Source organism: Carcharodon carcharias, chromosome 3 (assembly GCF_017639515.1).
Source record: "Carcharodon carcharias isolate sCarCar2 chromosome 3, sCarCar2.pri, whole genome shotgun sequence".
NCBI classification, from domain to species: Eukaryota; Metazoa; Chordata; class Chondrichthyes; order Lamniformes; family Lamnidae; genus Carcharodon; species Carcharodon carcharias.
This window is the reverse complement of record NC_054469.1, coordinates 24,725,463-24,738,237: the sequence shown is the minus strand read 5'-3', so window position 1 is coordinate 24,738,237 and position 12,775 is coordinate 24,725,463. Positions and strand designations below refer to the sequence as shown.

At 45.3% G+C, this 12,775-nt stretch overlaps 1 protein-coding gene across 1 annotated transcript in view; it reads right to left on the bottom strand.

Annotated features, from left to right (window-relative positions):
* The window catches only part of LOC121276407 (WD repeat-containing protein 48), a 124,300-nt gene that overhangs the window by 30,577 nt on the left and 80,948 nt on the right, over positions 1 to 12,775 (bottom strand). The window contains exon 13 of the mRNA XM_041184759.1: positions 11,979 to 12,075. Coding sequence (XP_041040693.1) covers positions 11,979 to 12,075 — 97 coding nt within the window. The remainder of the gene's footprint in view (positions 1 to 11,978; positions 12,076 to 12,775) is intronic.

Here is a 12,775-nt window from a genome sequence, read left to right as displayed (position 1 = left end):
GTTGCCTCTTACTCTTTTAAACTTCAGCAGGTACAAGCCTAGCCTGTCCAACCTTTCCTCACAAGGCAACCCACCCATTCCAAGTATTAGTCTGGTAAAACTTCTCTGAACTGCTTCCAATGCATTTATATCCTTCCTTAAATAAGGTGACCAATACTCTACACAGTACTCCAGATGTGGTCTCACTACTGCTCTGTATAATTGAAGCACAACCTCCCTACTTTTGTATTCAATTCCCCTCACAATAAATGATAACATTTATTAGCTTTTCTAATTACTTGCTGTACTTGCATACTAGCCTTTTGTGATGCATGCACTAATATACCCAGGTCCCTCTGCATCTCAGAGCTCCGCAATCTCTTATCATTTAGATAATATGCCTCTCTTTTATTCTTCCTGCCAAAGTGGACAATTTCACATTTTCTTACATTATACTCCATTTGCCAGATCTTTGCCCACTCACTTAACCTATCTATATATTTTTGTAGCCTCATGTTATCTTCACAAATTACTTTCCTACCTATCTTTGGGTCATCAGCAAATTTGGCCACCATCCCATCCATCCCTTCATCCAAGTTATTTATATAAGTTGTAAAGAGTTGAGGTCCCAGCACTGTTATCTGTGGCACACAACTCGTTACACCTTGCCAACAAGAAAATGACCTATTTATGCCTATATTCTGCTTCCTGTTAGCTAGCCAATCTTCTATCCATGCCAATATGTTACCCCCATACCATGAGCTTCTATTTTCCACAATAAGCTTTGATGTGGCACTTTAACAAATGCCTTCTGGAAATCTAAGTACATTCTCAGATTCCTCTTTATTCACAGCACATGACTTCCTCAAATAACTCCAACAAATTAGTTATGCATGATTTCCCTTTCAAGAAACCACATTGACTCTGCCTGATTACCTTGAACTTATCCAAGTGCCCTGCTATAGCTTCTTTAATAATAGCTTCTAACATTTTCCCTATGACAGATGTTAAGCTAACTGGCCTGAAGTTTCCTGCTTTCTGTCTCCCCCTTTTTGAATAATGGAGTTACATTTGCTACCCTTCAATCTAATGGAACCTTTCCTGAATCTAGGGAGTTTCGAAAAATTAAAACCAATGTATCAACTATCTCACTAGCCACTTCTTTTAAGGCCCTCGGATGAAGTCCATCAGGACCTGGGCACTTGTCAGCCCACAGCTCCAGCAATTTGCTCAGTACCACTCCTCTGGTGATTGTGATTTTCCTAATTTCCTCTCCCTATTTCCTGATTTAAAGCTGCTTCTGGGATCCTCTATAGTGAAGACTGATGCAAAATACCTGTTCAATTCATCTGCTATTTCCTTGTTTACCATCATTAATTCACCAGACTCACTTTCGATAAAAACAAGTTGACAACGCCCACTTTGTTAACTCAACTCTTTTTAAAATATTTAGACAAACTCTTGTCATCTGTTTTATATTTTTGGCTAGCTTTCTCTCAAACTTTAATTTTTCCCTCCTTATTAACCTTTTAGTCATTCTTCGCTGTTCCTTATCTTCTGTCCAATCTTCTGGCCTTCCACCTTCCTTTGCATAGTTATATACTTTTTCTTTAAGTGTGATACTATCTTTAACCTTTCTAGTTAACCATGGATGGTGTGTCCATCCCTTGTACTTTTTCTTACTTGTTGGAATGTATCTACTCTGTGTATTCTGAGTATCCCCTTAAATATCTGCCACCGCATCTCTATTGAACTACCCCTTAACCTAATTTGCCAATTCACTTTTGCCAGCTCTGTTTTCATGCCCTCATAATTGCCCTTATTTAAGTTTAAAAACATAGTCTTGGACCCACTGCTCTCTCCCTCAAACTGAATGTAAAATTCAATCATGTTATGATCATTGCTTCCTAGGGGCGCCTTCGCTATGAGATCATTAATTAATTCCATCTTGTTGCACAATACCAGGTCTAGTATAGCTTGCTCTCTGGTTGGCTCCAGAACGTGCTATTCTAAGAAACTATCCCGGAAACATTCTATGAACTCCTCATCTAGGCCGCCTTTGTCCATCTGACTTTCTAGTCTATATGTAGATTAAAATCTCCCATTATTATCGCCGTGCCTTTCTGACAAGCTCCCTTTATTTCTTTCTTTACACTCTATTCTACCATATGGTTACTTTTCGGAGGCTGAACAGGACACCTACAAGTGACTTCATGCCTTTACCATTTCTCATCTCTACCCAAACCATTTCCACATCCTGGTTTCCTGAATTTAGGTCATCCCTCTCTATTGTGCTATAACCATCACTATCTAATAGAGCCACCCCTCCACCTTTTCCTCGCTTCCTGGCCTCCCTAATGCACTATCCCTTTAATAGTCATGTCCCAGTCCATATCCTCCTGCAGCCATGTCTCTGTAATGGCTATCAAATCATCCTTACTTATTCCTATGTGCACTCTCAGTTCATCTATTTTGTTTTGAATGCTTCATGCATTCAGATACAGGGCCTTTAGTTTTGTCATTTTATTCTTTATAAAACCTCTAGTCTCATCTGTTGATTTACTGTTAGATTTGTATTCTCTATCCCTTCCTGTCACGGTTTGTTTTTCATTTACTGTAATAATACCTTTCTTTTTTGCCTTGTCTTTACTCTTTGATTAACCACATCCTCCCAAATTTGTACCCTTGCCCCCACTACTTAGTTTAAAACCCTCTCTACTTCCCTAGTTATGCGGCTCGCAAGAACACCAGTTCCAGCATGGTTCAGGTGTAGACTGTCCCAACGGACAGATCCTACTTTCCCCAATACTGGAGCAAGTGCCTCACGAACCAGAGCCCACTTCACCCATACCACATTTTGTGCCATGCATTCATCTCCCTAATCCGATTTGCCCTAGGCCAATTTGCACATGGCTTAGGTAACAATCCAGAGATTAGGATCGTTGAGGTTCTGCTTCTTAATTTGGTGCCAAGCTCCTCATAACTGACTATGCAGAATCTTCTCTTTGTCCTGCCTATGTCGTTGGTACCAACATGGACTACGACGACTGGGTCCTCCTCCTCACATTACAAATTCCTCTCCAGCCCCGAGCAGATGTCCTGAAACCTGGCGCCAGGCAGGCAACACAGCTGTCTGGATTCATGCTCTTTGCTGCAGAGTACGGTGTCAATCCCTCTGACTATACTGTTCCCTACTACCACTACATTCTTTGTAATTCCCCTTGCTTGAATGGCTTCCAGTACCACGGTGCTATGGCCAGTTAGCTCATCCACCCTGAAGCCCCCACTCTCATCTAAACAAACTGAAAAAACCTCAAGCCTGTTGGACAATTGCAAGGGCTGAGGCTTGTGCACTCCTGCCCTTTGGGTCCCTTTACCTGCCTTACTTGCAGTCACACCCTCCCTGTCCCTGACCACTGACCAAATCAGAAGACTCCATCCTAAGGGGTGAGGCTGCCTCCTGGAATAAAATGTCCAGGTAACCTTCCCCCTTCCTTCATTCCTTCTTAAATATTGAACTTAATCAATCCAAAGACTAAAGTTATGCCGATAATATAGCGAATGAGGAAAGATGATTAACAGGCCGCAAAATGTTGCTGGCTGAGACGGTGCAATAAGGTGAGAAGAAAAAGGCATCATTCAGGAACCAAAAATGAATGATGCAATCAGTTGGTGTAACAGAAAACTTGGGAATTCACAATATTTTAAGCAGGACACTGGCACTGTTCCAGATTTTAAATAATAGCCTGTTGACCAGACCATAAAGTACGCCTTGCATATAAAAGAAGTGACACAGCTCTTCTGAATATTACAATTAAGTCCCTTATGAGGCACCAAAAATATAATCTTTCAGGCTCCAGTTTTAACGCTCTTCATCAATGCATGGACATCTGGCTAACTTTTTTTCAAATAAAAAGATAATTTTTCTCTTTGAAATCGGCTGAAAGAGTCACTACAGCAGCAAAATCAGCTTCTCAGCCCTTAGAGCACATCACTGTAGTTCTTTCTATTCTACGATTAATTGACTTCCTGTTAAAAGCTGACACAGTGACCATTCCAGCATTCTGCTTTTTAAAATCCCTTTTGTGTCAAAATCTATATTCACTGTTTGAAGAAAATATCACACTGAATGTGGCAGCAGGAGCTCTTTAGAGAAGATTGATTTATTCGGAAATGATTACTAATCAAATAAGTCGTGTCTTTTTTAAACTACATACAGTCCAAATCAATCACAGACAAATAGCAATTTGTCTACAAAACATCAACAATAATTTTGTTGAGGCACATTTTCTATTTTGGCTGTCAGCCTTACGTTAAGATGTTATATCCCCCATTAAAGCAACAGGAAATACGCAAAAAACATTGTATAGGAACCCATCTATTTAAATTGCTATATCCCCTTCCATTCTCCATTGCCTCCCCTATCCATGCATTGACCATCTATGGCCAACATCCAATCCCATTCTAAATCAAATACATATGCAAGCAGGCCAGTGATTTCTTGTCCTTGCATTGCCTCTTGTTTGGCTGTAGACATGGCTTCAGAGTGGCCTGGCTGAAATTGATAATTACAAATAGGTAGGGAGGGAAAGCAAAAGGAGAAATCATACATACAAGCCCATGCTATTATTCTGTGGTACCATGGATAAGTAGGCAGCCCATCACTACATTTTCAAGGTCAACTAGGACTGGGCCATAAATGCTGGCCCTGCTGCTGCAGTATTTCAATGCAATGCATCAATAGGTTACATTCCTCTCACTTTGTCCAGGTAGTGTTATTTTAACATTTCCTGGCTTCTTTTCTCTACTGTAAACCTTTGTCTTCTTCTTACACTCCTCTTCTTTATCTCCTTCACCTCCAACAATAACTGCAAGCAGCTCAAGGGCTTCTTTATCACAAGACTGAGATCATCCTGAGATCAGCTGCTTCTATCACTTATATCATGTCCACTGGGCCAAAATTCCTCTAAAGAGCCCTGCCTGCCATAGCCCTGAACTAACACTGTTCTCTAGTTATACTCCCAGCTTCTTTCATGCCTTCTCTGAGCTTGTCTTGTTCATGAGACCCATTTCCTGCTCCCTTGATCCTGTTCCCATTAAACTGCTGACAACCTAACTTTCCTGCCTGGGCCCCATATTAGCTGATATTGTTACCTGTTGCTGCCATCAACCGTGTCCTCAAAAAAATCAACCCTTGACCCCACCATCCTTGCAAACTATCACCCAATCCCCAACCTCCCCCAATCTAAAGTCCTCGAGCACGTTGTCACCTCCAAAATCCATTTCATCTTTCCCTCCAATCAGATTTCAGCCCCTGCCACAGTATCGAAATGGCTTTTATCAATGTCATCAAAGACATCCTAGGCGACTGTGACAAAGGTAAACTGTCTCTCCTCATTCTTTGCGACCTGTTTGCAGCCCTTGACATGATTAATCGCAACGTTCTACTCTGTCTCTCCACCGTCATATCCAGCTGGGTGGGACTACGCTAATCTTGTTCCATTCTAATTGTGGCTAGAGAATGGCTTCTCTCTACGTTATGGGCTAAAATTTCCTTCCATTAAATATCGGGAAGACTGAAGCCATTGACTTCTGTGTTCCTACAAACTCAGTTCCCTAGCTAGACTCCAACCTTGTCCCTGGCAACTGGATTAGGATCAACCTTGTTTTCCATCTTGTTTTCATTTGACCCCAATATGAGCTTCCGTGACATCACGAAGATCGCTGACTCCCATCTCCGTAAGATTGTTCTCCCGTCTCTGCTCATCTGTTGATGAAATCCTCATCCATGCTTTTGTTATCTCTGTGCTTGACTATTCTAACAGTCCTGGCTTGCCTCCCATATTCTACCCTCCATAAACTTGATCATCCTAAGCTCTGTTGCCAGTGTTTTTACTTGCAACAAGTCCGATTCACCCATTTATCTACATTGGCTCCCAGTTAAGTAACACTTCTGTTTTAAACTTCTCATCTTTGCTTTCCAATTGCTCCATGGCCTCACCTCTCTCTATCTCTGTAGCCTCCTCCAGTCTCACAAGCCTCGTCTTTGCTCTTCTAACTTTGGTCTTCTGAGCATCTGCGATTTTATTGCTGGTTGTGCCTTTAGGTGCCTTGGTCCTAAGCTCTAGAATTCCCTCCCTAAAACTCACCATCCCTTTCCTCCTTTAAGTCACTCCTTCAAATCTAAGGGTGGAATCGTCCCAAATTTTCACTAAGTGCAGTAGCGGGTGGAAAAAAAGTTTTACCCACTGGCCGCAATGGTGGTTTTTCGAGCCATATCGCCCCAATCCCAGTGTGTCATGCGTCGTTAATAATGCATTCCCAGGAAACACGCCAGGTTGCCGACCTCTGATTCACCCACCCCACCGTCAACCTCAGGCTTTCAGTAATCTGGGTGCCATATTTAAAGGGCACCCCTGCTCAGAGCTAACACACTCTACAGGATTGGAAGCTGCTGCAAAGTCATGGCTGCCAAAGGGAGGAAACATGCTGCCCCCAAATTTAGCGATGCCGCCCTCGGATGCAGTGGAGACCTGACGTGAAGTCCTCTACCCCCGCTCTGGGCAAAGGCCAGCAAGCAAGGTGACAAATCCATCATGGGAGGTGGTGGCAGTAGTGGTCAGCCCCAATGCCGTGCAAAAGAGGACAGCCACCCAGTGCTGAAAGAAGATGAATGGCCTCCTCCGTTCTGCCAGGGTAAGTCACTCTTCTCATCACTCTCAACTCACAAACCCATTGCACATTCACAGGGATCTCACTCACTGCCAGTTCAAGGGACATCACCATTCACTTTCTCTCACACATATCTTCAACTGCCCTGCGATTGTATCCTCATCCCATCCATGGCACCACACTCCACCCACACATGCCAAGCATCCTTCTCATCTGGCCTGGCAGGCATCCTGCTTACACTCTCTCCATCTGTACTCATAGAGGACGGGCTGGGACACACCAAAAGAAAGGTCGCAGACTGGTGGGAGAATGCCTGACATCAAGTTCCTCACAGACTTTGAAAAGTGTCATCCAGCTGGCCAGTAATGATCTGGACCGTTTGAGCTGATGGTGAGGTCAGCGGTGCTCAACTAAGTGAGGATGCAGCAGTGCAACATCCATTAACGATGCTGAGAGACAATTCCTCTGTCCCGCAGTCCCCTTTCATGCACTCATTATCTCTCCTTGCTTTCGCAGGCATATCTGGGAATCAGCTGAGGGGGTCTACAAGCCAGGTCCTTGACTCAAGCCCTGGAGACATCTCGGAAGAAGAATCTCATTGAAGACCCATCACAGCGCTCACCCACACCCTCCACCAGTGCAGAAACGCACATCTTGGTGGGGCCCATGTCTAGAGGAGCCTTGGGGTTATAATATAGTGAACACATTGCACTGTCTGATCCACAGCAGGCAACAGCAGGAACTTCCTGATTTCCGGCTTTCAGAGGACTGCAGGAGGCCAGAGATCTGCTGAGTCCGAGTCAGATGAGGAGCCTCTGGACTCCATCATACCTCAGTTGCTGGAACTGCAAAGGCAAGCTCGGGAACATCAGGAAGGGATGTCTGCTGCACTCCTCAGACAATGGAGGAGTCTGTCTGCGTTCAGTCTGAGGTAACAGCGGTGGCATGACAACGCACCCAGGTCAACACTGGTACGATGGCAGCTGCCATGGAGACCTTGGTCCAGGTCATCGGTTCTGCACTGCTGAGAGGGTGAACTGCATTGCTGAAGCCACAGTTGGCCTCCAACAGTGTCAACGTGAGATGGGTGCTGAGCAGCTCAATCTCACTCCAGCTTCTCCTTCTCCTCAAGGAGTCAGCCAGAGGCCCTCGGGCACCGATAAGGCGGAGTATCAGCAGCTGCACATCCTCGGGCCATCCACCCAGGTGACTCTGGGAGTGTCTGGCCTATCCGAACCTCCTCTTCCTGTGACCCCAGGAGCTCCAGCTCTACAGGCTGAGGAGGGTCCCACTGCCATAAAGCAGGACCCCAAAAGCAGGCCGGTGCCCTCCAGGCATCTCTCCTCCAGAACACCTGCCAAGGTGATCACAGACCTCCACCTCCCGCCGTGGATGACGGGGGAGCATCAAGGCGTAACAGCAGGGTTAGGAAGGTTAAGAAGATGTACTTGCACAGCCTGAGCACAAGTGTTAATCACATGTACTTAACATTCACTATTGCAAATAAATTCCCAAGAATGTTACCCTGCCTATGGCTCCTTGTTGTGATAAGCAGTGTTTGTGTCACTCAGATATGAAACCTTGATTGCTGCACAAGATAAAGACAGGTGTCTCAGTCCAGGGCCTCTTCCTTGTGCAGTGTGTAACGTTCAGGCCAAAGTGATTGCCCAGCTTCACACTCACTAGACACATTACTGATGCCTGTACCTTGATGGTGCTTGTCATTGCTGCCAGAATGTCTTGGGCAGGCGTCAGAGAATTCCGTCATTCTCTCAGCAGCTTTGAGTTGGGGCTGCCCACCCCCCCCACCCCATCTCTTCACATCTGTGACTGGTGACAGAATGCTCCTGGAAGAGTCAGGTACTGAAGGCTGACAAAGGATCAGGCGCATTTAAAATTTCACAACTGCGTTTCCATATGACATGACCCTGATTGGAGCTGCCCTCAGCCAGACAGGAGTCAAACATTCACAGAAGCAATGTGAAGATCTAAGGCGTGTCCTCACTGCATGTCATCATCCTTCTCCTGGAATCTAGCGACTATTAGGGCTTCTGCTGCGTCTCTATAACATGAGCCTGAGCACTGAGGATACGTGCGCTGCCATCAGTCACACAGGAGTGAAACATTCACAAATGCGAGGTAAGGGTGTCAGGACTGTCCTCACTGCATCTCAACGTCATCCTCCACGAATCTTGCGGCTATGAGGGCCTCCTGAGTGTGCCTGCTTCATCTGGCCAGTGTGATGGCCTCATCACCAGCAATCTCGTCTTCAAGGACCTCATCATCATCCTCTTCGACCTCTACTTCACTGGAGGGTATGTGCAGCTCCTCCACCTCCTCCTCAGCCAGGTCCTCCCCACTTTGCAGCGCCAGGTTGTGGAGCGCACAGCAAGCGACGATGATGTGCGACACCCTTGTCAGACTGTATTGTAGTGCTCCACCAGACCTGCCAAGGCACTGGAACCTCATTTTCAAAATGCCTGTTGTTTGCTTCACCGAAGTCCGGGTTGTGGCATGAGCCTTGTTATACCGTTGCCCTTATCCCCAAGGGGCCAACCCTGCAGCCTCTGTGGACCCTGGAAGATGTCAGGGATCTCGGACCTGCTAGGGATGTAGGTGTCATGGACGCTCCCTGGGAATCATGCGTAGACCTGCAGGATGTGTTTGTGGTGGCTGCACACCAGCTAAACAATCAGAAAGTGGAATCCCTTGTGGTTGCTGCAGTTGACTGCCACTGAGATCTAAGCGCCATGTGGGTGCAGTCGATGGCACCCTGCACCTATGAAAATCTGAGATGTGCGCAAATCCCAGCTTCCTGGCTTTCCTGATCCTGGGCAAAATGCACAAAGTTCTGTGCCTTTGTGAAGGTGGCGTCTGTGACCTCCTGGGTACACTTGTGCGTGGAAGCTTGCGAGTTCTCATCTGATCACCTGTGGAGCCTTGGAAGGGGCCACTGGAGTAAAAACTGAGTGCTGTGGTCACTTTCATGGCCACTGGCAGTGGATGCCCTTTATGTCCCTGTCGTGCCAAATCCTGCAGCAGGTGGGATATGTGATGGACCAGTTCCCTAGACATGAGCAGTGTTGGGTGTCATTGGTTCTCAGTCATCTGCAGGAATGATTCTATCGACCCTGGGTCTAACAAGGAGCCTACGTGTGACGTGTGTGTGTAGCAGGCCCTGCCACTCCTTCATTTTGAGGGGGGTGCTTTGCCGAGCTATGCTCCTCTGCCGCTCTTTTCTTCTTTTTCTCTGGTGTCTGTAAGCCATGAGACATACCGCTAAATCACCAGCCTCGATGAGCCTGATGCTCTCCTCCTTCAGGATCAAAGAGACAGACACGTGTGTTAGCATGGCTGTACTGAGAACCTCACTTGGTTAAGTCTGAAGGCCCCTTCACTCATGCAGGAGTGTGCTGGCCACCATTTGGATGGCTAGTGTGTAGTGCGCTCATTGGCTGTCCAAAACCCCATCCCACCTCCGCCCCACTCCATTTGACAATAATTTCTATTAAATCTCTTCTTTGTCTTCTCTTTCTCAATACCTCCCCACCCTCTGCATCCTCTCCAGTGCAATCACATCCTTCCTATAGTGTGGCAACCAGAACTGCACACAGTAATCCAGCTATGGCCTAACTAGCGTTTTATACAGCTCCAAGATAACCTCCCTGCTCTTATATTCTATGCCTCGGCTGATAAAAGCAAGTATCCCATATGCCTTCTTAACCACCTTATCTACTTGTGCTGCTGCCTTCAGGGATCTATGGACATGTGCACCAAGGTCCCTCTGATCCTCTGTACTTCCTGATGAGCTATCCTGATGAGTGCAAGGTAAAAAGATTTGATAGCATGTCTCTTTATTCAGCAATGCTCAAGTTCTGTACTACCAAACAGCTATAACTATGGAAAGCGCAACTGAGACCTTTGTCAGAAATCTGCTGGTGATTCTGTGCTGATCTGCGAGGCCAATCAGTTAATTATTTCTTTTCCCTTTCAAGCAACAGTGAGTGATAACGACCTGGAACCTGCTGTTCAAGAGGGTGGTGGAAGCCGAGTCCACCAACAGTTTCAAAAGGAAGTAGGATGGGCACTTGAAGGAAATAAACTTACAGGGCTATGGGAATAAAGCAGGGGAACAGGACCGATACAGAGACCTGGCATGGATTCAATGAACGGAATGACCTCCTTTAGTGCCATAAATGACTCCAAGCAGTTATGGTTAAAATAGCTCAAATTAAATATAAAAAGCTAGTACTAAGAAACAAAATCTCCCCTAGGTAGAATACAACTTGCCAGTAACAGCAGGAGGTCTGACCTTGTATTTATCTGCAACCTATGTTCCACTGAGACTAATAATCACAGGCAAGTAAATGGAGACTTCAGACAGAACCAAGCATTCATCAGGTAAAAGGTTCAAAAATTAAAGGGTGTTTGAGAATAGCAAGGATAAAAATTGGTGACGGGAAATGAATCAAACCACTACAAATCAAAGTCAGCATGATGAATAACAGTCATAGTTTCATTACATTACACTTTGAAACAATTATGTTTAATATTGACTCAAACTCCCAAAGACCGGACATAAAAACTCATGTAACCTCTCAACAGGAACTTGACACTTGCAGTTTTGTTCAATTAAGTTCCAAGCTTTAAGTTGGAGGAAAGATGTGGGCTGAAAATACGCAGGGTCAATGGGATTACTTGTCTGGACCAAATACTCTTTTATTTAAAGAAAAAGTATTCAAAATAGCTCTGCCCATTTTAAACAATACAATACTGTTAGAATTAGGGTAGCAAGGTCATTTGAGACCTCAGGGGGTCGTTCTCCTTGGCCTTTTGAGAGTCTCCCCAGGCCCAGGTAAGCGTTGCATGCTCGGGGTTACGAGACATGGTCAACAACAAAACCTACAAATTTTCAGTGGTGGTGGAAGAGCTAGGGCCTTGAGGGGTAATGTGGCTGACAGGCAGAGTATCCTTCAGGAAAAGGACTTGTGTTTCCCTTAAGCATGAGTAAGACAATGGGAACCAACCTCATGGATTCTTTTCAGTGGTCATACTGAAAATGGGAGGTTCCTGAGTAACTGAAGAGGAAAGCACAAGACCGGGAGGTGAGGGGAAATACGCAGGAGAGCTGTCCAGAGGTGGATCACTGCTACTGTTGGAATAAATGCCAATAAATGTTGTTTTCCTACTTCACTCTGCTGATTGACTTACCATCCCTGACGTCCACTTTGCAGTAACCAGAGCCAGCTCTTATCCTGACTGTCAAGACTGGAGATAAAATGGTACCGTACATTACCCCAACTTCAGCCTTACCATTAGCCACTTACGTTTTGGGTCTGATCCATCTGGACTGCTAAATCCAGCATCCTTCGCTGACACCCAGGCAGCAAAACAGTCACTCTCATCTAAAGTAATTGTCAACATCTGCCAGAAAGAAACAGAACACAAGCACAAATTTAGACACAACTAATTGGGTGGGTGCACAGCTTCACAGCTATCAGAGCAGCAATGATAACCAAACTTCAGTTTTGTTCATTATCTCCTGTCTAGGCATTTTTCTTAATAATGTTCCCTGGCTACAGGATTTCCTGGTAATCCATTCCACGCTACTTCTCAATAAACTTAAAAGTAATGATGCCATATTCATTAATCCTGTAGTGTGAACTTTATCACTTGGAACATGCTGTGAACATCATCTACACTGGATGTAGTCCTGACAGAAACCTCAACCAAAGAAACTGAATACAGTTCCCATGCAAATTAAACATCGAGATGCTGAGCTGAGTTAGAGTTGGAATTTGTTCTTTTAAAATCCATTGACAAGCCTAACCTGCATGAGCTGATTACTGATCACTAATTAGGTCATCATAGACACCTCATGTAGACGACTGTCCTGTTATTCCACTTTCCTCTGCACTAGAGTGGAGTTGGAGGTGTTGGATTGGGTGGAAGGCACAGTGTGAGGCCATGATGAAGGCTGCACCATAGTTGGGCTTGAGTAAAATTGCTGAGCCCATGGTCAGATGTGTGTGCAGAGTTCGCTTAGAGGTTGGGTCCCAGCTCAGGGGGACTGGCAGTAGGAGTGATAACAGAGGTTAAACATGGAGTCAATCTTAAGTTTAAA